This window comes from Oryzias latipes, chromosome 5 (genome assembly GCF_053564925.1).
Source record: "Oryzias latipes strain Hd-rR chromosome 5, Olatipes_Hd-rR_3.1".
Classification (NCBI taxonomy): domain Eukaryota; kingdom Metazoa; phylum Chordata; class Actinopteri; order Beloniformes; family Adrianichthyidae; genus Oryzias; species Oryzias latipes.
The window spans coordinates 4,474,984-4,501,430 of NC_136241.1; the positions used below are offsets into that span (position 1 = coordinate 4,474,984).

The window sequence follows — 26,447 nt, forward strand, 5'->3', positions numbered from 1 at the left end:
TCGCACATTTTTAACAGATTACTGTGAAAATAAAAATGCATAAACTCCTGGGATGAGTTAAGCAAAATGATATAACATAGGAAATGACGATTTTAGGAATGAGGGCAACCTCTGTTGCTAAGTAAATTCAAAACTTTACTTTTACCAAATACTTTTACCACTGCAGGCGCGGCCGGTAGGCAAACTGCAGGGGGTCCAGAGAAGAGCTCACCAACGGTCTCACTTGAGCCAACACCAGCCTCTCCAGCACCTTCATCACTTGAGAAGTGAGGGCAATTGGACGGAAATCACAGGGATGAGATGAAGATGTCTTCTTGGGTACAGGGACCAGGCAGGAGGTCTTCCAGAGGAGGGTCACCTTCTCCAGTCTGAGGCTCAGGTTGAAGAGATGCTGGAGAACCGCAGACAGCTGGTGGGCACAGGTCCTCAGGGTACGAGGGCTGACGCCACCCAGGCCCGCTGCTTTGTGCTGGTTAAGTTTCTCCAGCTGTTTCTTCACCTGGCAGGCTATTACAAGTCAATAGCCTGGTGTGGTAGAGGGGGGAGAAAGGTGAGGAGGTGTGAGGGGTTCATGAGGGGGGAGGTGAGATAACTGAGATGGAGCAGGAGCTGGGGAGAGGTGTGGTGGAGGTGGGGGGAGGAGGCTGAGGCATTCAGAGAACTAAACCTATTGAAAAAGGTCTTAAACTCGTCGGCTGTCTCTTTGCTGCCTGTGATGGGTCTGCTTCTCCCCCCACATCCTGTGATCTTCTTCACTCCAGACCGCACCGCTCTCATGTCGTCCTGCTGGAGTTTGGATTCCAGCTTCCTCCTGTGGGGCTGCAGCTCTGTATGCATTCTTTGCATTTGCATACAGCAGAACCAGAGTTTTGTTTTCCCCAGTGGGACAGTTCACATACTGAGTGAAGACCCCAAGCGCTCTGTCCATGGTGATGTTGTCTAAAGTCTATGTCATGGTGCCTCTGGCGGACTCCTCCCCCTCTCCTCTCTGCTTGGCCTCTGATTGCTCCCAGCTGCGTCCACTCTACTCATCACCCTGCCAGACCTACTTAAGGAGCTCCAGGATCATCATTCATCGCCAGTTCGTTGCCCCTGATGGTGCTTAGTCTGGTCATCATAGTTTCTCGCCCTATGTTATTGCTCTCGCCTCACGAACCTTTGTCTTGTCTTCAGGATCATCTAAACCCACGAGTGGACGCCCAAATCTACTTCCATCCAAGCGGAGGATACCCCCAGAAAACCTACCTCCTTCCAGCACGCCGTCTGAACTCCAGGCCTCAGCTCAAGCCACAGCCGAACCTCCAGCCACGCCACAGGCCACAGCCGAATCACCCGCCTCGTCCAAGGTTCGCCCGGAGCCGTCACAGGATTCCTAGACTCGTCTTCAAGATCGCAAACGGGTCGTCGATCTCGCCATCCCCTGCCACAACAGGACTGCGCATTTCCCTGAAACATTAAATCCATTTCTACTTTCACTCTTCTCCTGTCCTCCTTCCGGGTTCCAGCGTCTGGGTCTGTTAGCCTCGCTAGAGTCATGACAGAACGAACTGGCCCAACGCCTGACCCAGCTGACCCGGAGGGACTCCGCCTCGCCGTAACTCAACAAGGGATTATGTTAGGACGCCAAGCAGATGCCCTTACCCAAATGGCTTCGGCGCAGCAGGACTTATTTCGCCGCTTAGACGGTTTGACCCAAACACTCCTGGAACTAACCGGTCACTCTGCTAATTCCGCTACAGGATCTTCCGTGCTTTCTTCCGGCAACATTGCAGCTTCCTCTTCCGGTTCCGCCAACCCACCCGAAAACTTCCGGTTACAGCCTGAACCATTCCTGGGGGACGTAGAAGCTTGTGGCGGCTTCTTACTCCAATGCCAACTCATATTCCAGCAGGCTCCCAGGTACTATCACTCCGATCACAGTAAAATCACCCTTATAATTAACTCACTCCGGAACAAAGCTTTACAGTGGGCTCAGGCTTTTGTGTCTGCCAACCCTATCACGCATCTCCGCTACGAACACTTCCTGAATGAATTCCGTCTAATTTTTGATCAGCCCCGTAAACGGGAGGAAGCTACACGAAAACTTCTGAATCTTAAACAACGCAACCGAACGGTTAGCGAACACGTTATTGACTTCCGCATCCTGGCGGTTGAAGCAGGCTGGCCCGATCTGGCTCTAAAAGGCATATTTTATCAATCATTGAACGAAACTATAAAAGATCATCTCTGTACTCAGCCTGAAGCTAACTCCTTCGAAGATCTCGTTACAGCGGCCCTCCGTTCAGACATTCGCCTCAGAGAAAGGCATCATGATCGCCAACAGGCCCCAAAGAAAAACCTCAACAGTCCAGGCCTTTCAACCATCACTGCGCTGCCACCTCACAGAATGGATTTTCTCACCAGCCCCAAACCATCGGAGGAACCTATGCAGATTGGCCACTCCAAACTCTCTGCGGAAGAACGACAGAAGCGCAAAGAGGAAGGTTCGTGCTTTTATTGTGGTGGTCAAGGACACTTTGTTTCACAGTGCGCTCGGCGTTTAAACTTCCGAACCCCCCGCTAAGGGACAGGTCGCGGGGGGGCAACGTCAACTCTCAGGAGAAGCAAAGCTTCCTGTACATTCCTGTCAGGTTATGCTGGAAAACGCAAACTCATGCTTCTAGGGCCCTTATTGACTCAGGAGCAGAACAGAGTCTGATTGATCATGGACTGGTATCTAAACTTGGTTTACCCATAGAACTTTTGGAAGCTCCTGTCGAGGCCTCAGGCTTAGGAGGACAGCACCTCTCCAGGATTACACATCGAACCAAACCAGTACAACTGCTCACCTCTGGCAACCACAGGGAAGTAATACAATTCTTCATTACTCAATCTACTCAGACCCCCATAGTACTAGGTTACTCTTGGTTAAAACTGCATAACCCGCAATTTAACTGGAGTTTGGGACACATCATTAACTGGAGTCCTTATTGTTCTGCTAACTGTCTCTCGTCTGCTTTACCTTCCACGCTTCATCACGCTGTTGACTCTCCCAGTAAAATAAATCTGGATAAGATCCCCTCATGTTATCATGATCTCCGTGACGTTTTTTGCAAATCTAAGGCTAGCGCCCTACCTTCCCATCGCCCCTATGATTGTGAAATCAAGCTGCTACCAGGTTCTACGCTACCTAAGGGTCACCTTTACAATCTATCTGGGCCAGAGAAAATATCGATGGAAAGCTATATTCAGGAAGCGTTAGCCTTGGGTCACATTCGTCCCTCGTCATCCCCTGTAGGGGCCGGTTTTTTCTTTGTTGAAAAGAAAGATAAATCTCTTCGCCCCTGCATTGACTACCGGGAACTCAACCTAATTACTATAAAGGATAAATATTCTCTGCCTCTAATCTCCTCTGTTTTCGACTCCGTCCAAGGAGCTCATGTTTTCTCGAAACTGGACCTTCGTAATGCCTACCATCTGGTTCGGGTCAAGGAGGGGGATGAATGGAAGACCGCTTTCAATACACCCCTAGGGCATTACGAATATCTGGTTATGCCTTTTGGGTTGACTAATGCCCCAGCAGTCTTTCAAAGGCTGGTCAACGACGTCCTCAGGGATTTTCTTAATCGCTTCGTTTTTGTATATCTGGATGATATCCTCGTTTACTCTGACAATCTCACCCAGCATGAACAACACGTCCGTCAAGTCCTCACTCGTCTCTTAGAAAACCAGCTGTTTGTTAAGGCGGAGAAATGCGAATTTCATGTCAATTCTGTACAGTTCTTGGGCTATATCATTGAAGCAGGCCGTATTAAACCAGATCCCTCCAAAATCGAGGCCGTATCCGCCTGGGAACCCCCTATCAACCGCAAGAAACTCCAACAATTTCTGGGTTTCGCTAATTTCTATAGACGCTTTATCCGCAACTATAGTAGCATTGCTGCTCCCCTCACTCGCCTCACATCCACCCATCAAAGATTTCAATGGACCCCAGAAGCCCAACAGGCCTTTGACCGTCTAAAGAAACTATTTGTCACCGCTCCCATTCTCATTCAGCCGGATCCCACACGACAATTCATCGTGGAAGTCGACGCCTCGGATTCGGGGGTCGGCGCCGTCCTGTCTCAGAAGGAACTCACGTCTGGAAAACTCAAACCCTGTGCTTTCTTTTCCAAGAGGCTATCGACGGCGGAACAAAACTACGACGTGGGAAATCGTGAACTTCTGGCTATAAAATTGGCCCTGGAGGAGTGGCGGCACTGGCTGGAGGGGGCGGAGCACCCGTTTATCGTCTGGACAGACCATAAAAATCTCGCATACCTTAGGACCGCCAAGAGACTCAACTCCCGCCAGGCCCGGTGGTGTCTGTTTTTTGACAGGTTCAGGTTCACCATCACCTACCGTCCAGGAACCCGGAACGTCAAACCAGACGCATTATCCCGCAAGTACAGCACCACAGAAAACACCATCACCAACACCATAGTCCCCTCCACGTGCATAATCGGGGCTCTCACCTGGGACATCGAAAATCGAGTTCTCCAAGCCCAAGGTGAGGAACCTGGTCATGCCCCATGTCCTCAAGGCACTCTTTATGTTCCCACCTCCCTCAGGGCGGACGTTATCTCCTGGGGTCATTCCTCCCGGCTGTCCTGCCATGGCGGCGTCCAGCGCACTCTCCATCTCCTCCGTAGGAGGTTCTATTGGCCGTCTATGGATAAGGACGTCCGCGAATATGTGGCGGCGTGTACCACCTGCGCCCGCTCCAAGACCTCCAATTCTGCTCCTGCTGGTCTGTTACAACCACTTCTCACCCCCAGCCGGCCATGGTCTCACATCGCCTTGGACTTTGTCACCGGGTTGCCTCCCTCACAGGGCAACACCGTCATACTCACCATCATTGACCGTTTCTCCAAGATGGCTCATTTCGTCCCTCTAGCCCAGTTACCTTCCGCCACTGAAACCACTCAAGTCCTGGTAGACCAGGTGTTCCGTCACCATGGCATCCCCTTGGACATTGTGTCTGACCGTGGTCCCCAGTTTGTCTCCCAAGTCTGGAAGGCTTTTTGCTCCGCCCTGGGGGCCACGGTCAGTCTCACTTCCGGCTATCACCCCCAGTCCAACGGTCAGGCAGAGAGGGCCAACCAGGAACTGGAGGCAGCCTTGCGCTGCCTGGCGGCACAAAACAATGAGGACTGGTCCCAGTATATAGTATGGATCGAATACGCCCACAATACTCACGCATCTTCTGCTATTGGGGTGTCACCGTTTGAGGCTGCTCTCGGGTACTCACCACCTCTGTTTCCGTCCCAGGAATTCGATTTGGCGGTGCCCTCGGTCCAACAACACCTCCGGCGTTGTCAACGAGTCTGGCGCCAGACCACAGAGGCTCTCCTCCGCACCAAGGAGAGCAACTGTCGCATCGCCAATCGTCACAGGGTGGTGGGACCCGTTTATCAGCCCGGACAGAAGGTATGGCTCTCCGCCCGAAATATCCCCATCCAGGCCACCTCCCGGAAACTGGCTCCTCGCTTCATTGGTCCTTACACGATTGAGAGGATTATCAATCCCACCTGTGTCCGTCTACGCCTCCCACGAGCCCTCAAGGTACACCCCTCGTTTCACGTTTCTCAAATCAAGCCCGTTCAGGACAGTCCTCTGTGCCCGCCGTCCGCTTCCCCACCACCCGCCCGGGTCATCGACGGCGCCCCTGCCTACACTGTCAGCCGCGTCCTGGACATCCGGCGGCGGGGTCGCGGGCACCAGTTCCTGGTTGATTGGGAGGGTTATGGTCCTGAGGAGCGGTCATGGATATCCCGCTCTCTCATTCTGGACCCGTCCCTCGTTGAGGATTTTTTCCGGGCTCATCCTGATCGCCGTCCTGGACCGCCTGGAGGCGGTCGTTGAGGGGGGGGTACTGTCATGGTGCCTCTGGCGGACTCCTCCCCCTCTCCTCTCTGCTTGGCCTCTGATTGCTCCCAGCTGCGTCCACTCTACTCATCACCCTGCCAGACCTACTTAAGGAGCTCCAGGATCATCATTCATCGCCAGTTCGTTGCCCCTGATGGTGCTTAGTCTGGTCATCATAGTTTCTCGCCCTATGTTATTGCTCTCGCCTCACGAACCTTTGTCTTGTCTTCAGGATCATCTAAACCCACGAGTGGACGCCCAAATCTACTTCCATCCAAGCGGAGGATACCCCCAGAAAACCTACCTCCTTCCAGCACGCCGTCTGAACTCCAGGCCTCAGCTCAAGCCACAGCCGAACCTCCAGCCACGCCACAGGCCACAGCCGAATCACCCGCCTCGTCCAAGGTTCGCCCGGAGCCGTCACAGGATTCCTAGACTCGTCTTCAAGATCGCAAACGGGTCGTCGATCTCGCCATCCCCTGCCACAACAGGACTGCGCATTTCCCTGAAACATTAAATCCATTTCTACTTTCACTCTTCTCCTGTCCTCCTTCCGGGTTCCAGCGTCTGGGTCTGTTAGCCTCGCTAGAGTCATGACAGTCTAAAGTCGGCTGCCGTGTCTGCAGGCGGGAAACGGTGGTAGTGATGACGTCAGTGGCGGTCTCAGCATCGGCGGATGGAGGAACATAAACATTCACCACCACAACCGATGTGATCTCCCTCGGCAGATGATAAGGCCAGACTCTGACCGCCAGAGTCAAAAGAGTTCATTTTTTGCAGACTACTTTTTATATAATTTACATGTTGTTAGTTTGCTGTTTTCCTGTTTGCAGTCATAGATTACAATGAATGTTTGATTGCGGTAGTTTGTTTCCTCCTCCCTCATGTGTCCAGTATGGTTTTGCCCGTCTTTAAAGCTTCTCCAGTGTGTCAGTGAGAGGGGCGGAGTCTGTTCAGGTTTAGTCCCACTTGTTTGTTCATGTACTTATTTTTTCAGTTGGGCCCATATTACTGTAGTCTTTGGAAATACTCTGTTTTGTACTGTAATCCTTCTTTGCAAAAAAAAAAAAAACAACAACTAACAAACAAACTAAGAAAACACAACAAAAACCTTGCAAGAAACCCACCTTTGACCACTGACTAATTATGAAACATCGTAGCAGCAAACAAACACACTTAAGACCTTTGATGAGTAAATCTAAGAAAACCCAAAAAACTGAAGTTAGATTAAAAAATTTTGTTTTTTAAATGTGGAGGTCACGTTTGCTTTCAGACATAGTTTTTTAACAATGTCTCTAATGTCCCGGTCAGGTGAACAGGTGAGAACCTAGATGCAGGGAAGAATAAAGATGTAACAAGAATTTAGTAGGAAAAAAAAACTCACCACACATAGTGGTTAAAAAATATAGTGCTAAAAACTTTAATGTACATGGACATATACAGCTAAAGCACAGTACAAGACAAGCCGATACTGATACCAGAGAGTTATTATGGGGTGGCTGAAATCCAGTGCCCTGGTAACCTCCCAAAAGTCCCTGCGAAACACCAGCGAGCATCGATGCTCACTCAATTGGCGTTTGAAAAAATCTATGTACGTGAAATGGGATCCACAGGTGAATGGGCAGAGTCACTGCCAAACTGCAGAGAAACCCAAGAAAAAGATGAAGGCTTTGGCTGAATTTACCCACTACTCCCTGCTTAGTTCACTATATAGGATGTTTACCATTTTGTCGGAGTGTTTGAATATACCATTCCAAAATCCAGTGCCCTGGAAGTTTCCCAGTAGTCTCTGCGAAAAACCATTGAGCATCGATGCTCACTCATTTGGCTATTGAACAATTTTTCCTTTAAAAAATGTATGTAGAGGAATTTTTCATCATCCAATCATTCAAAATTTCCCCATCAGAGCACAGTGGATTCAAAAACGGTCTTTGTTAAATGTTCATATTTATTAGATTTTTACTTCAGCAAAATTGTGCTGTCATTTATTGCGATAAAAAAGTGAGCATGTGTCTGAATTGCATTAAAATCCAGGGCCCTGGATAGTTCTGCATTATATAGTCTTTTAGGGTTGGGGGGGGGGGGGGGGGGTCTGGACACAACCAAAATAAAAACATAAGGAATTGAAATATTCAAATAAATCATGACAGCTAGTGGTTTAGGCTGGGGATGACCGGTGAAATTCTAAATTGATTATCTTCGAATGCATAATTTGATAAATTACATAATAAACATTTTTGGTTCCTACTATTCAAGAAATCTGATTTATGGATTTTGATAATAAATTTTAATTTAGTATAAAAAAAGAACCATTTGATTTGGTTTATGTGTTGAACAGTAGTATAGGTCTATACTTGCTGATAAGAACATACTGATAGATATAATGTATATTTTTGTAGTGTTTTTAGAAACAGAATCAATAAGGACACTGACCAGAGAGCATTTTAAATTTAGTTGAACGTGTGACAATGACTCTGACAATTCTATTCTATTCTATTCTGAAATGCTTAAACACCTCTAAAAAGGGAATGGCCGTCTGTTCTATACCTGTATGGCTTAAAAGCTGCCTTTTGGTCATTGCTCAGTGGGTGATGCTTTATATCTCCTGTTGACTGGGGGGGGGGGGTGTTACAGTTGAGCCAGAGTGACAGGAAGTGTTGAGTAGATCTATAAATAACCCTCATTTACAGTGAGTCATCAGGCTGGTGCTTCCATGCAGGCAGTTCAGGAGACACTGAAGAACAGTCAGCGTACATCACGCTTTTCTGTCATCTGGCGTGTGGCGGTGGGGGACCCACGGTCCCTAAAGTCTCACTCCGATCATAGTTTCATCTATTTTCAGTGGTCCCAGTGGTCTTTTAATTATGATTAAGCTGATTTTAGCCAAATAAAAAAAAAAAAAACTATGTTGAGCTGCAGATTCATTAGAAATTGTGGGCAGGACCGTTGGTGTGGATAAGGTCTTCCTTGTCTTCCAACGATCTCTTTATTTACACTCTCTCCCGCTAGCTTACAGCCCCTCACAACCCCAAGCTAACATCAGCGGAACAACAAAAATGGCGAGCAAAATTGAAGCCATCCAGCTGTACAGTTTTGATCCAGATTCCAGTTCAGACAAGAAAAACAAAGACGCACATGGACTGGAATTGGTTCTCTCTGTCTGTCTGCAAGTGGATGCATCGGAATGAAGCAGAGCAGGGAGTTTGTGTCCTGCCGACTTTAGCAGCTGCATCACCGCTGCAGGCTTTTTCCAGTGGCATTTTTTCATCTGCTCCTTGTTTACCATGATTTCAATAAAGAAATACTCAGGAATGCAAGTTTAATCTTAATTGTCTTGACACATGTCCTCCATCAAGGGGAAAATGTCACAAGAACATGTTCTAAACACCAAAAGCACAATATTCATTGGAGGGGATCTTGAAGGTTTTCCCCCCAGTCAGCCCAGAATGTGTCAACTAGCCTTAAAAGAGACAAGATGCAAATTTATATTAAATATGACGATAACGATTATTCAATGAATAGAAAACATTCCTACGATCCAACCAGATCCACCTGTCTGAGGCAAGTTGTTAATCGAATCAAATCAACTCGAATTGATTGACACATTGTAAAATCTTTTCAAAATGGAAAAAAAAAGTTTATTTCAATAATGGAAAATATATTTTACATTGAGACACAGTAAGTTTATTTTACTGTAACCTAAAAACGACCAAGTACATCACAGTGGACAACATGTGATGCAGCAAAAACAGATCAGTCCATTATTCCAGTCCAATGCATGGAAACACTTTGAAGTTTGAAGTGGTCACCCTCCCATGGTTGCCGTACGGTTGCCCTTCCCCTCTCGGTTTTAATTACCCCTTAGAAATGTAGGACCCTTGGTAAGGGGGGGGCTTGGACATCACTGCCAGCAAGCAGGAGATGTTCTCAGTGCCCCACCTGCCAATTTTAAATGCACCCTTCAGTAGACACACCCTTTACCCTTCAAAAATATACACTCCAACACACACACATTCACACACACACCCACAAACACACACATACATTACACAAGGAAGGGGAACCTCTGACCATCTGTACCCTACCCCAACCCCTGAGTTCTCTGGCAAGACCAAAAGCCAGACGTCACATCATATCTGAGCCTGGGGGTGTCTGTGTCCCTGTTGTGTGGGTTCTGGTCCTTGCCCTTGTGGCTGGCCTTCTCCAAAATTTAGACTGTGGGTTTGCCTAGTCGGGCAACACTCCTTGTGGACCCCCACTACTCTTGGGCGTTGTCCTCCTGGGCAGGGGCAGCCTGCCCCCACCTTGCTCTCTCCTGGACCAACCATGGGCTGGGTGGGTGGCTGCCTGGAGCACGGGGCGGGTCTCCCTTGGGGGGTCCTGGCTTGTACCTGGGGTTGGGGTGAGGGGACGCCCAGAACTCCTGGGTGGTGGGTTGCTTGTCTGGGGCTTGGGGTGTTCTCCGGGGCGGGTCCCCACATTGGGCCCTTCCGGCACGGCGGGGGGGCTACTCTTCTGGTTGGGCTGGAGCTTGCACCTTGCCCCACTTTGCCTCCCTGCTCTCTGGCGTGGGGTGCCCCTGTGGAGGTCCTGCTGGCCCTGGTGGCAGATGTGATTGCCCGTCGGGTGGTTGTTCTCTGCTATCGTGTGGGTGTTGTGGGGGTCCTGGCTGCCGCTGCTGCTATGGAGGGGGTCTTGGTGTGGGGATGATTGGGCACTCTCCCTCCTTTTTACATTCCACCATCCATTTTAGAGGAACATAAACACTCACTCAAGCACAGGTGCTATCTCGCCTTTGCACAAATAGTTTGCGTAACTGAATGAAATGTTTCACGTGTTGGTCTGAAGGCATAAGTATGCGTGTGTGAACATTAGTTGTGTTGTGTACATTGTGTATATGTTTGTATGTGAACATTTTTGGAACCAACAGGTGTGTTTATAACATGCGAGTGTGTGTGAGGACAGGACAGGCCCTGCCCCTTTTAGATCTGTATTACTTCTAAACCTGACTTCAATGAGTATAACCGTCCAGCAACTTGTTGCTTTATGCTGCTTCATGGTTTTACCCCTCCCTCTTTAATCACCCTCCTACCCCCCCCCCCTTCTTTTCCTTCTTTTCTTTTCCATCAGGTCCAACAAAAAACTGTTACAAAAATAAGTAATATGAATAAAGCTTAAAAGCTAAATTACAAAAGGGGTTTATTCAAATATACCTCTGATATGTCTGAAGATTCATAACCCCATGTTGTAACAGTAAAATATATCCAACACAAGAGGCATCAGCTCTCATCTGTTTGCTCAGCTGTTGAACAGGACAAGTAAAACAAACAAAAACAAAACAGAACAATATGTATAATAGGAATGGGACTTTGAAATAAATTTTTTGGACCTCTAGTACTAACCATTTTCAGACCTGCATATTTTTTTTCTTGATGGTTGCTGCTGAACGGAAAAAAACAAAGTGTAAAGGTTTTTATAAACTGTGAAGTCTGACTGAAACCTACTTAGGCATTGTGAGATAGAGCAGTGTTTTTCAACCTTTTTTGAACCAAGGCACACTTTAACCTTGACAAAGTTCCGAGGCACACCAGCATACAAAAAATAAAAAAATAAAAAAAGGAGAAACTCTATGGTCTGTATTGATCTACAGTCCCTCCACAGTCTCACATGCATTTTTGTGATAATTGTGGCAGAAAAAGCTGGAAGTTGCAGCTGGTTTTTCTAAAACATTTAATAAAAGTTAAGTTAGTTTTCAGTAATAACTACTAAATTATTTGACATTTTACCCTGGTAGTTGTTTTTTCCTCCAGTTTATTAACATGCAATTTTATGTAACCTCACAAAAAAACAAATATATGCTTTCTAAACAGTGATTTTTTTATTTATTTTTTTCAATGTTAGTGCAAAGGCAACTGTATTTTTTGAACAATTATATGATCACAATATGTCTGATAAATTTTACACAGAAATATTAACTTTATATTTATATTTTCTGTAGCTACACAAAAAGTAAACTTGTTAAAGTTTCATTAGTTATCTTTTGTCTTAATCAAAGATGAAGTCTTTAAAAACTTTAACACAATGCATCAGGGGATATGTAGTGCAAACAGCCGCCGAACGCAGATAGACTAGCTAGCGTCTGAATTTCATTGTTTTGTTCCCCTATTTCCAAGGTCTGACACCGGATTCTGTGGAAAGCTACACGGCTAAAGACGAGCTTTAGCTGGTATTTTTGTTGGAACTGAGAGACTTTATGAGCAGAAACAGAACAAGGAAGTGAAGACTTTAACCACTTCTGATTGGTCAGACTGATGACATGTGATTAAGACTCCAAGAATGATTGGTGGAGACAGTTGAAGGGGCGGGACTTTTCTCAAAAGACAGCTGAAGCTACGGCTAAATCGTGGTACCATCATTCTTAACAAAGTTTCTTTAATAGAATCAAATAAACACAAAGAAAAAAGTATTTTATGATTGTTCATATTCCTAACTCCTCAGTGTTTTATCAGGGCCTGCTGGATGAACACAGAGCTGATATCCTGGAGATGGTAAATGTTTTTTTTAAATCAGTTAATGAGGGCAATTTCCCACGGCACACCTGACTATCTCCCACCGCACACTAGTGTGCTGCGGCACACCGGTTGAAAAACACTAAGATAGAGATTGTGAGGTTTATACTGCACAATGTACTGCACTTACAATTTAAAGCATATTACATATTTTTGTATAAAAATGTAATAACTTATAACTCCTAAGAACTGTCGGACAGTTTTCACAGGAGCATCATCCTCAGGCATGAACTCCAGGGGCAACTGTTGCGTGGCTACTGTGAACATCCAGGTTAAAGCCTTTTGAAAAGACTTGTTCTGAGGTGAACCCATCCAACTTACTGAGGATATTTACAGGTAAATGCATAGCCAAGCTGAGACATGTGTGTCACAGTCTCTGACATATAAATCCCACACCAGCTTACAGGCAGGAAGGAATCCAGGAGAAGAGCAGCATTTGACAGGTTTACAGACCCATTCCCCGTCAAATGTTAATCTCTTATTCACTCTGATGGCCAATCAGAGCTGTGCCTTTACTCTGGATGATGGTAGGACAACAATGTGGGAAAGCAGAGTCTAATGACTGATCTAAAAAGAAGAAAGAGGATTTTTCTCTTTCATACGGAGGGTGCTAGTTGATTGTGTGTTCAAGATTATTAGCACAACAAAAATGAATATCTTTTTTGGGGTCAAAAGGTCAGGTTATGATGGAATTTGCATATTTTTTTAGGTTTAGTTTTCTTTTCAGTTCCTGCTTGTGAGGCACCTGATTCACACTTCAGTTCAAACACTCTGTCAGCTCATTTAAGTCCAGGATTTCTTTTATCTATTGTTTTTTTTTTAGATTCTCGTTAGATTTGTTTTATTTTTTACTATCTTGTTTTGGGTTTATTACATTTTTTAAAGTTTATCTTGAGTTTATTCCCTGAATAAGACTTGTCATCAGTGTTTCATCTGTTTTTTTTAGTCCCATCACAGCTATAGACGAATTCCCATGTAATTAATTTGTGCAAGTTGGAGCACTGAAGCTCATAGGGAAAGAAAACTTGAAAGTGAAAACCCTAATGATGAGAAAACTGAAAGCTGAAGCAAAAACATACCAGAGTTTTGTGAAAACCCAAGTGACAGTCATAGAAAGTGGAGCTTTCTATGACTCCTAAAAATATCAACTTAACTTAAGAATAAACTTTATTTTGTTTTAAAGAATTAACTTGACGTACATTGATAACAGCATCAGACTTACGTTGTCGTAGCTACTCACCTACTGTTTATTAATCACTTCAAAAAAAGGAATAATCCGACAGCATCACATTAAAAATAATTTACTTTTATTAATACTTCAAAGATTTATCTGGAAATTCCACAAAATTGTACAAAAATGTCAACTGTGCTTTGAATATCAGTTTTTACTGAAAAAATCCTGTCATCCATACAGGTGAGGTTGTCTTGAAGTAAAGTTGTGACATCTGGACTTGTGGTTTTAATTCTTCAAACATTTCATCTCTCATCCAAGTAGCTTCCCCAGTCTGATTAAATAAACTTTAAAAGTTTGACTGATCCTTATTTTTATGAACAATATGTCCGCGACTAAATAAAATGATGACAATTTTTAATAGCAGAGTAAAAAGAAAACAGCGTGAGTGTCCAGATAGACTTTAAACTGATGATACCAATAACAACGTTAACCTGTCTAAGGTGTTCCTCGCCTTTGTCCAACAGTAACCGGGACAGGCTCCGGCGACCCCGTGACCTGAAAGGCATGTAGGATCCCTCTGAAAAAAATGGTGACTCTCTCTTTTCCTAGACGTTTCTGAGAAAGTGTTTTATGTTTTCCATCTCATTGGTCCACTTGTAGCGTTGCAGTTTATCAGATCCTCTCATATCCTGCTTGATAATTTGCAGCCAGTGTCTTAAATCAACATGATGGTTTCCTGATGTGGCTTATTCTAATCTAGAAAGTCATAAAGGCGTTTGGTTATTTATTAACACAAAAACATCATCATCGGTAGATGTCAAACAGTGGGTCCACCATGATGTCTGTTATCACTACTCCTGTTTTATGACCCCCTAAAATCATATTTGGCTTATTTTGAAAACATTGTGGACAAAAGTTTAATCCAGAAATGCGGAGATGGATTTTCACCTGAACTGTGTGTTTTATGTTTCAACACCAGCGAGTGATTTTTGTGTGTGTGTGTGTGTGTGTGTGTTCCTGTGTTGTCTAAGGGAGCAGATGTCATGCTGGCAGATGGAGACATTGAGTGACTCTTCTTTGTTTACATGCAGGCAGCACTTGATATCACAGCTTTGCATGTGACATGTTGCGTTTTGACTGAGGCTTTTCACTCCACTGCAGTTATTTTTCTGCTATTTTTATGACGGGACTCGAATAGGTTTTGATGCCGATTTCCTGCTTTAGTGAAATGAGGCCGTAATCCGGCTGACTCCGCAGTCGTGATTGCCGAAAGACTAAACCGTAACAGCGGAGGATTATTCCTGACTTCCTGGTGTTTTTTTTCTATTTCTGTCGCTCCTTCTTTATTCGATTTGGGTGTAAAAACAGCCAATGATTTTAAAACACTTCAAGAAATTAAAAGAGACTCAATTAGGACAGAAAGCCTTTGTGGCTTTGTGGACTTGCAGAATGTCAACAAGCAGCCGTGGAACAGGAAGGATGCAGATTACTTACTTTATTACATAAGCTGCATAGCCGTGAACTCACACCCACTCACATGCAGAGCTAACACAAAGCCCCACATTTAATTATAGTATCAGACGACATCAATAAAGACAAGGACATGTGCGCACATGCGCAGCTCCGAGTGAGGATTAATGAGCAAAGCGATGTGGTTCCAGCATCAGTTTAATAATCATAATCAGAGGAGCCACCTGGCCCAGCGTCCCTCCATGTGGGCTGACGTCTCTGCCTACGTCAGAGGCACCAAACAGCGGCGCACACTGCCTGTGTGCTGGCAAACGGATGGGATGTTTTGGACGAGGACTTGAACAAACAGAGCCACAGCCGTTGCTGTGAAAAGATTCATTTACTCCCACCCAAAGGGTCACAATGTGGATCTGGGACTTGCATAGAACTTGAAGCTTGGAAAAAAGTTGGGTTGATACTGGTTTTGTTACGATGTTTCGCAGAGGTTTCTCTTCCTGAATGTTTGTTTGCTTTTCCCCCCAGTTTGGAATGAATAAAATGTGAACTTTTAGTTTCTGCTTATGTTTAGTTTTGACTGGAGAACAGGGTCTTACTGCTGTAAAGCAGGCAAAAAGGAAACTTCAGATTAATTCCTGTGTTTGTTAGACTTGAAAAGTAGGAGCGTAGATATGAAACCTAGGCTAAAACAGGGTTTTGTGTGGGGTCATGTCAGGTCAACCTAAAGTGAATGAAAAATCTCATAGAAATTTGGAAAAATTTCTATGAGATGAAAATCCCGCCCCGCTACCTCACCGGATTTGACCTGCAAATTTCAGCCGATCAGATCAACCAAAAAGGTTACCGCCCCCAGGTGACAAACACACCTCCTGAGCAATAGCAAACTGAGCAAGCGCGCCACTACTACTTATATAATATTACTAAATTAAAAAAATGTTTCTTCGTGACTGTTTTGTATTTCAACCTTTGTTTTTCCGTTTCACTCCCTCTTTGCTTCCAGTCTTTAGTTTAGAGTCTCCATTCAGAAGTTTTGCTTTCCACGTTGAGCCTAATTTTACATGTGGGTGGGGCTTTGGACCCATCAGCTACATGATTGACATCGGGTGACAGTACGCCACATCAGAGGAGGGATGACACAGGCGGCGCTAACAACAGACGCTGGAGCGGAAATGACATCACCATAACCTCTGCCATCCCATGTCAATCATGTAGCCCATGGGCTCGAACCCCCACCCACTTGTAAAATTAGGCTCAACCACGAGACCAAAAATTCTGAATTGAGACTCTAAATCGCGGACTGCAAGCAGAGAATGACAGAAAAAAAAAACACAATTTGAAAAACAAAACAGCAGCTGTCGTAATTTTTTTAATCTAATAACTTGTTGATTTTTTCTAATTCTGATTTTTTCTAATAACTTGTTGATTTTTTCAGATTAAGCCCCACAAGCCATTTGATTAAATTTCAGATTAAGATTTTTTTTTCAAATTTCCTTCAAGTTTAGAATTTTAAATTTAAAACCGCTTTCAAATGTTCCCTTTTTTTTCTAAAATCTGGTTTTTCATTCCCTTTCAGTTAACCCTTCTTTGACCCCATGCAGACAGACCAACACGTTTAGCTTGACATGCTGTTCTCTACATGCCGCAGCGTTTTCCATTTCCATTCACACAGAGGAGCATCTGTCTTAGTATCACAATGAGGGCCACTTTTGCACATTTCATTTAGTTTTGTTTCTAACATTTTAAGCAGCTTTTTGCCAAAGAAAATAACACACCTCTGTTTTTTGTTGTGCAGCTAAAATATGATGATTTCCTGTTTTGATGCAAAGTTTACAGCACAATATTTTGAATAATAAGATTCAGGAAAAGGTTTCAATAAAAACAGATAGCCATGCATTTCTGAGACTGCTGCTCTTCGTGAGTAATATGAAGCGAAATGTTTTGCTATAAGAACTTTTCCACCTTTGACTTCATTTGCTTTGAACCCTCTAAAAGTAAGATGCAGTGACCAAATCAGTGGGTTTTTACACAGCTGTCATGTCTTCTCCTGTCTTTGGAACACAGTGATTGCATAAGAAAAGAGCTGAGGCTAATCATGTCAGCTGTTTCAAGCTCCCCTACTCAAGGCCATTAGGAAGGACCTCCTGTAACTCGACGGCCCATGGTGGGCTGTCCGTCAATGCCTACGGCATGTGACCCTGTGGCTGTGCGTGGTGATTTGTCCCATGAGGATGGCCCTATACCTTAACCATTGTTCCAGTCATCAACTCCGCTACAACTGTGCTTGAATACTAGATACTGGCATTTCTTGAATTCAAGATGGCGTCTTTTCAATTAGAGAGTGAAATACCTTTTCAGCCTTTCGAGTGGCCTGGCGAACTTCAGCCAAAAGGGCCTCGGCAGTATAATGATGCCTGGCACAATAGTGCCACTGTTTCCCTACCCGTTCCCAGGAAACCACACAACATGTCCCATTGTGCACTGTGCTCTGCTGCCCAACCATGTTGACCAGCTTTACCCAGAGACACCGAGAGGCCTGGCTGTGCGCTGAAGCCCACAGTAATGTGGCTGGTAGGTGCAGGCCAGGGGACTTCTCAGAGAAGAGCAGGGTTTTTCACCTCACGCAGCATTTGAACAATTTTTTTTTCAGCTACCTTTAAAGAGTGGACTGTGGAGCGGAAGAAGTCTGAGGACACAAGGGCAGCTGAGCGGCTGCCAGGAGTGGTAGTGCTGTTGTAACTGTGCTGAACTCTCCCCAATAAAAGAGGAAACCAAGAGAAAAGTGACAAGCAGAGCAATGTAAGCACAAAGACAGCCAGAGCTGGTTTGGAAGCTGGTCTTAACTGGTTCCTCCTTTTTCATCTCAGTGGCTGGGGGTTCAGCCGTTTGTTTCCTGTATAGATCCCTACATTATTGTAGCTGCTGTTTACGCAGCAGATCATTCAGCACCAGCCAGATGGTGTTTTTTTTAGTCAACATCATCTAGGAAATACATGTGACGGGGGTCCTTCTGGGCCCCACAAGCCAGCTGGTCAGCTAACACAACACAACAGGGTACCCAGGAAATAGAGGACCAATGGAAAAGTAAGCTTTGTTTCTTCATGGGGAAGACCTGTCAGTTAATGTGTCATTTATTCACCGGAAATGCCAAAGCATTCATTCACTGTCAGATCTGCATTTTCAGCAGGAGGCGATGTGGTTTTGTTCTGAGAAGCTAGAAAGAAGCACAGAAAGTTTGTTACAAAAACCCTCACCGTGCCGTGACTTTGAGATGGGACCTGGCTGCAGACACGATGGGACCTGGCATCATCAGCCAGAAGCAGAATTCATACAACTCACCCTAACGATAACACGAACACAAAAGTGTTGAAAATTGTAGAAAAAACCTTTATTGAAGCAATATGGAGGGACTTCCGGTTTCGGTCGAGGACTTTGGATTTGGGACGTTGATGTCTGCAGCCTCTTGCTGACTTTAGGCATTAGGGGCCATAAGGACGTCTGTTAAAAATACCAAAAGAATAAAATAAAAGGAAAAACATGGAATGGAAGAATGGAATGTTCTTCTTTGATAAATGTTTCAGTGAGAATGATTTTTCTTGTGTGTGCTTTATGGTTGTCATTCTCCTATTCACATTATACATGTTTCTACTCTTTTTCAACTTAATATCTTCCAGTTGTTTCACAGATGACACTTTTTAAGCAAAAGAAAAAAAACAAGTTAATGACAAAATAAAATGTAAAAGCCCCTTTATCTGTGTTTATTTGTCCATAGAATGTCCAATTTGATAATATTGTATCATTTTAAATGAATAATTTGAGAAATAATACAACACATTAAAAAATAAATTAGGATGTCAGATTTGAGTTTATTGTGTTTGTTCAGGATATGTTTTCAGGTAACTTTAACATTTATTTTGTGTTCACTTCTATGATCTCCAAAGTTTCAGTTTACTGACCTTCAGTTCTTTTAAGGAATTTATTAAAGTTAGAATATTTTTGCCTTATTCATGCCTTTTTTTTTGCCAAATTACAGTTTTTGCCATTTTTATTTTATGTTCAAATGAAATTCTTTACTTTGGTGTATTACAGTTTGTTTTATACGGTGGCCCTGAAGTGCAAAGCATTCAACAAATCACTCGATACAAAAACATTTTTAAGATCACAACAACAATTAAAAAAAAAAAAAATTTAAAAAGCAGCATTACATTTTAGAAAACAAAACAAAATTTCAGAAACCAAAACTTGAAAAACAAAAATGACAAAAAAAAAAAAAACATTTCAGAAAAATAAATTAATTTCCAGGAAAAAAAAGAAATAAAAAATGAAAACATTTCAGAAAAAAGAAAATCCAGAAAAAAAATGAAATATTAAAAAATGAAAAACATTTCAGAAAAAAAAAATTTCCAGAAAAAAAATGAAATATTAAAAAATGAAAAACATTTCAAAACACAGAATGAATTTCCAGAAAACAAAACGAAATCTTCAAAAATGAAAAACATTTCCAAACCGGAAGAGGCAGGTACTATGGGACAACGCTGATTGGATGATGATTTTTGTCAATCATTTGAACTGAAAAGTATTTTAAAAGAAGCGATGACGGATTTTATCGTCCAAACAACAATGTACTATAATAATCCACGTATTTCCCATTTATATATCAAATAAAAAATGCAGCAAACTGTTAATGAACTTTAAAATTATTTTTTTAACATTTCGCCTGACACACGGTCACCCGGAAGTAGTTTGTGAGCACTTTTACTTTGAACGCTGTGCGCTAATGTCTACGGCTGCGAGGTTCACGCTGTCAATCATCTTTAGGTAAGTATCAATTCTGTGATCTTTTCTTTTGTCAGTCACATGTCTCTAAGGATGTTAATTTTAGGATGTTAAAGTGCTGCTTTGAAAAGATAATTTCTTTTTATCTTGCGCATGCGCAAAAAGAACCCGATGGAGACGAACCTTTTTCACATGATAGCCGTTCCCGTTTTCGGTGACAACATGAGAGAAAAAGCTCCGAGCCAGCCTGATTCTAGGATTTATACAGTAATTATATGGCATCAGTGTTGCTAAAAATCGACTTTAAGACTGAAATCAGTAAACAAGTTCTTATGGGAAATAATATTAAAGTGCATTGTATATTTTTGAACCATGCATATACATATACTGACACTTAAAAATGAACTTTAAAAGTTTATAAAATACTTAATTGAATTAACATGTGATATTTCTGCAGGTGAAGTTACTCAAGGCGAAGTTCCAGAAAGGTTTGTGCTGCAGAAGAACAGATGGCAGCTCTACATGGGAATACAAAAAGACTAAAGTCATTCATATCATTGTGCAGTGTAAAGGCAAGTCACCATGATTTATGTGCAATGTAATCAATAAATATTATTTAACCTTAATATCTAATTTTTTTTTTAAATTGCAGGTCCTTTAAAAAAAAGTCTTTAACCTGCTGCATAAGCCTGATTAGTTGTAAATGATGCAGTGGGGAGTGAAAAACGAAGCACAATTCCTGGCTTTAGTGTCCGGCTGATGATCTGGAAATCACATCTATGAGGAACCGCATCAAACACTTGTACAACTCCAAACAACTTAATGTTCCTTTAAGCAAAACTCCAGTTTAAAATGTTCATATTAGACTTGCTTCATTTAGGAGTTTTTCCATGTTTACCATTTTAGGTTTTAAAGCTTTATTAACAAAGATGATGTTTGATTTTCAAAGCTGTTGTTTAGAAATGTTTTTTTGTCAATGAAAAAACTGAATGCTGACGTGAGGATTGTAATAATGGATATGAAAATAAACAAATTTGTTTCATAGCAATGCAGTATATTTATTGAAAACTTAACATGAATACGTTATTCAATAACAGAAACAAAGAAACGGTTGTGGATTTTCCTTTAAGGGCTTCTTCATGCAGTTAATCAAATGTTGCGCTTACAATCAGCATTTACTCAGCGTACCTGTCAGTCACGTTTATTAGAGGAAGAAATGCATCTGGGAAAAGTCTGTTTGTGCTTAACAACTATATCAAAAAGAGTCATGTCAGGAAAGGTTTGTCCACATTGCTGCCCAGCATCACATCCAGAGGAAGATGCACAGGTAAGGGAGCCCAGTTCCTGCTCGTACATGCTTGCAGCTTCCTCTGCACTGGACTCCAGCTCTTGAAATCCCTGACAGAGATAAATTAATAAATTAAAAATCCCTGACAGAAAAACATCGGCTGCCGTTCATCTTTCATTCAGGAAAAAGTTGAGTTCATCAAAATGAGGAGAAAATGGGTTAAACCAGAAATTCATTAGGGAGGGGTCAAAACACCAAACTCAGAATAAAATACATTATTTCAGTCTTATAAAAAATAGATTCTAAAACAATTTGGTATTCCTCCTCTGCCTGAAAGACTAAAACGTTTTTTTTAAAGATTTATTTTACACTACAGACTTTTCACCTTTAGTTACACACCTGGACGTGTCTGATGATGAGCACATCCAGTCATTTACTGTCATGTTTCTGTGCACTGACACACTCTAAAGTCACAGATCTTAATAGTGTGAATAAGAAGCATTCATAAATGTTATTCTGAGACACAAACTGCTGCAGTTTACCTGACAGCTTTGCTGATTTATGCTGCTGGTACACCTGTCTGAGAATCCTGCCCACGTGACCCCCCCTCTCCAGCTGATGAGGTAACCTGTCATTAACGTATGACTGAAGGATCTTGGATCTGTCTGTAAACACCCACCTAGAAATCACGTTTAACGCTACATTTATTAGATCAAACAAATGTGCCTCCATACCTTATCTGTGGATGGCGGGACTGCATTTCCTGATGTGCGCCGTCTTTAACACCCGTTTCTTCGCAGCTGCTGCTTTAGACAGAATCTTCTCACGACATTTTGAAACATTTGTAAACCTGGGGCCTGTTTCAGAAAGGAGGTTAAGTGTAAACTCTGAGTGCATTAACCCTGAAATCAGGGAAACCCTGGGTTTTCTGTTTCAGAATGGGAGGTTTGTTAAACCAGAGAAAGCAGAGTAAGTCAAACCCGTTTCTGAAAGAGAGGTAACTTTTACTCGGAGTCAGTATCCATGGTTACTTACGCTGTGAACCTAACCTGGTCGGGAGCAGGTTTTATTCTCCAAACTCAAAGTTTATGCCGGTCCCCTCCCCTTTTTAAAGACGAAGCGGTATTTTTCGCTTTAACCTTCATTGCCCAAATGTCCGTCACACAGAGACAAGTGACAAGAATGGCTTGTTCTTTTTTGGAGGACCCAATAGACGAGGAGGCTGCAATAATTTGTAGAGAATTACATTTACGAGGATTTTGAGAAGACTCGATTTTTTTTTTTCACTTTTAGCTGCTGCCATGTTCTTTTAATTCCTGCAGGATTGCATCTACGTGAAAATGAAATCAGGGACATTGAATTAGATTAATGTAACAATTACTTTTTGGAAACACAATTTGCTAGCACTGCTTACTTTCTTAATCCCATATAAACCTATACCACTTGATCAATACAAGGGTAGTGTTGCAGTGTGTGTGTGCTGAGCGGGGTGCGATCCACGAGAGACAAGGGGAGGGGCGAGTGCAGGTGCAGATGGGGGGGGGGGGGGGGGTAGAGCGCGGTATATATTGTGTGTTCGGAGGACGGAGCACTTAGTTAAATAAAGAGAAGGTGTCATTCCCAGAATAACTGTTTTGGAGTCATTCTTAATCCGCTCTGGAGGTTGAGGGTTTCGAACGGGAAGTGAACCCCGAAAAAGTTCACTTTGAAAAACACAATTGCATGTATTAATATTAAAATGACCAACGTTTGCAAGAGGGGAAGGTTAACAAGAAAGTCCTCTAAACATTACCGACGTTAAATGCATTTCCCCCCAGATTGGTTCTGTACACTATGCAGCATTTCATGCATTTACACCAGGAAAAACACTTCAAAAGTACTCCTAAATATCCCCATTTATTATTTCACACCGTACGCTTTTTAAAAAATTATTACAGTCAATATTTTATGACAATGATTTAAATGCAAACTTAGGCATTAACTTGAGCAGCTATGTTTTCCACGCTAACTGTCTCTGTTTTGCAGATGCAGCGGTGTTGCTTTTCTTCTGGAATATGTGCTCATATTCACTGTAACTCTGCAGCAGCACGTCAAGTTCAGCTGGCGAAAAATACGCAGACCTCTTTTTTTCACGGTTGCCATGGTGACTCGTGATATCTGCGCTCCATTGATAATGGCTTCTTATAGTCGCGGTGCTCACGCTCACCTCCGAATCAGTCCACTCAGAGTTGATTGATCTTACTCGGATCAGCTTCTCTGAAACAGAAAACTCAGAGTTGTTAATCTCCCGATTGACCAACTCGGAGTTCAAGTTCAACCTCAGAGTTGGTTGAACCTCCTTTCTGAAACAGGCCCCTGGTTGGTGTTGATATTTCTGCGTGCGTTCTGTCATCACACCCGCTAAATATTCAAAGATTAACGTTTATGTTAACGTTTTACCGTCCCTTTCTTTGTTTACCTGCAGAACGGACGTCATCCGCACAAACTACTTCCGGGTGACCGTTCTGCTTCAGACGAAATATTCAAAAAATAATTTAAACCTTCATTATCTGTTTGCTGCATTTTTGATATAATATGTAAATGGGAAATACGTGGATTATTATAGTACATTGTTGTTTGGACGATAAAATCCGTCATCGCTTCATTTAAAATACTTTTCAGTTCAAATGATTGACAAACATCATCCAATCAGCGTTGTCCCATAGTACCTGCTTCTTCCGGTTTGGAAATGTTTTTCATTTTTGAAGATTTCATTTTTTTTTCTGAAATGTTTTTCATTTTTTAATATTTCATTTTTTTCTGAAATGTTTTTCTTTTTTCTTTTTCTTTTTTTTTTAAAATGTTTTTCATTTTTTAATATTTCATTTTTTTTTCTGAAATGTTTTTCATTTTTTAATATTTCATTTTTTTCTGAAATGTTTTTCTTTTTTCTTTTTCTTTTTTTTTTAAAATGTTTTTCATTTTTTAATATTTCATTTTTTTCTGAAATGTTTTTCTTTTTTCTTTTTCTTTTTTTTTTAAAATGTTTTTCATTTTTTAATATTTCATTTTTTTTCTGAAATGTTTTTCAATTTTTTATTTCATTTTGTTTTCTGGAAATTAATTTTTTTTCTGAAATGTTTTCATTTTGTAATATTTCTTTTTTTTTCTGGAAATTAATTTTGTTTTCTGAAATCTTTTTTTCTTTTTTTTCTGTTTTCTTTTTTATGTTTTGGTTTCTGAAATTTTGTTTTGTTTTCTAAAATGTAATACGCTTTTTAAATTGTTGCTGTGATCTTAAAAATGTTTTTGTATCGAGTGATTTGTTGAATGGTTTGCACTTCAGGGCCACCGTAGTTTTATTTAGTTATAACTTTCTGAATTTGGTTCTCTAAAACGTCTTTGTGTGTCAGGTTTTGCATTCAAAGCCCTTGTTGGTTTTTAATTTAAAGAAAATAACAAAAGGAGGTTCATTTCCCGCTTTGCCTGCCTCTGTGTCCTTGATCAAGACACTGAACCCCACATTGCTGCTGGTGGTTTTAGGTTGGAGGCAGCTGGCAAAGGGGTGTGAATGAATGTGTGTGTGCATGAAAGAAAGATTGACTTAATGTACTCTCATGAAAATATGGGTTTAGTCGGGAAAGTAAGGATTTAAGGTAAAGGGGGTGAGAGTTTATAAGATTTTTCTTCTTCTCACTCTCTTTTGGACTTGTGTTTATATAATTTTGTCTTGTTTTGTTTTATATAATTTACTTGCCTTTTTTTTTGTTTTGTTTTGTCTCATTTTTGTCTTATTTTGTTATTTTACACTTGTTTTCACTAGTCCAAAATAAAAAAGACTACTACTATATGTTCTCAAATGGTTTCCATGTTTATCTTACCTGTTTCAATCAGATGGTCTTCATTTTGGATTTCTTAGGGGCCAAATCAGCTGATGGGCTCCCAAAACCCACTTTATTCACACACTTAAACTAATAAGTGTAAACTTAATAACACTTATAAACTGCACAAATGGCATTTGTTAAGGTTTTGTAGTTATATTTACTTTTTATTTTCACCTTCTTGTGAACGTTATCATTCATACTCTTCTTCTTTCCCAGTGTTTTATTCACCATCGCATATTCATTTGGTTTGTACTATGTGCACAATTTACTCAACCTTTATTTAACATTGGAAGAAACTTGAATGTTCTTTTCTGGTTGTTCACAAAAGGAAAGGAGCAAATGTTTCTATCGTAAGGTGTATTTCTGAAAGCCTCTTTTTCTTCCGCAGACCTCCAGAAGAAATTAAAAGTCAAAGGCAGCTCCTTTTGCACATTCCAAGAATAACCTGAGCAGACATGAGCGAGGATAAACCGGCTGAGAATGTGGACTCCCCCCCAGTGGAGGTGAATGCCATCCCCAATGGGAAAGGCCATGAAGGTGGGGAGGAGGTCCCAACGCTGGCAAAAACCCCACCAGCAGAGGACTGTGGAAAGTGAGTACTGAAGAGAACCACAAACAGTTTCATGTTCAAAATGGGATGGAAAGGTTTTTAACAGACAGTGCATCAGTTGGTTTCTTTTAAACAGATGGAAGGGAAAAAAACACAATCTCCATGTGAATGAGCTTCAGAAGGAACGAAATGCCAGGTCATTAAAGAGTCATTAAAGAAAATCTATATTAGATTGTTCCTGCTATTTTAGCATAATTGTTTGATTGGCCAGCCTGAGTCTAAAGCACAGCAACATTGATGCTGCTGATATTAACATAATCTCCTTACAGTGATACCAGCACTGTTTAGAAGATATTCTGTTTGCTCTCCTAATAACAGCGATCTGATTTATGACTCAGATTAGATACTGCTGCACCACGGCCATGTTTGCTCCTGCCCAAACATTTAATTAAATCTCTATCTCTCACAAAACGAAGCTTTAATTGCAGTTGTGTTGTCCCTCCATGCTCTGCCGTCGCTCATGTTGCATCTGATCTCCACTGGACGTTCATTTCTTTCTAATCGCTAAAAACACGAGACACCAGCTGTCAGAAAGCTTTAGTTGTTGACTCTGCTTCACGTCCTTTTGTGAAGTGCACCAATCCTCCACCACATGATGCTTCCACCTCTGTATTCAAGCGCCCACTCCAATCATCTTTTCATCTATTTTTGGTCTTTTAATGACCACGGGAAATGGAAAAGTCGTTTTCTAGGACAAAGTTTCTGCAGAGCGGCAGGAGTTCACTACAAATTCAGCTTCCAGTTGTGGGCAGGACTTTTGGCAGAGAACAACCCCGCTCCCCTTCCCCCCAAAATGGCGAGCAATACTGTAGCCGGA

General features: G+C 42.3%; 1 protein-coding gene across 3 annotated transcripts in view; it reads left to right on the forward strand.

Annotated features, from left to right (window-relative positions):
* Positions 1–26,447, forward strand: part of LOC101169686 (sodium-coupled neutral amino acid transporter 3) — a 74,839-nt gene that overhangs the window by 6,447 nt on the left and 41,945 nt on the right. For all 3 annotated transcript variants that reach the window (XM_023954726.2, XM_023954727.2, XM_078946869.1), the window contains exon 2: positions 25,409–25,612. In XM_023954726.2, coding sequence (XP_023810494.1) covers positions 25,476–25,612 — 137 coding nt within the window. In that variant the 5' untranslated portion in view covers positions 25,409–25,475. The remainder of the gene's footprint in view (positions 1–25,408; positions 25,613–26,447) is intronic.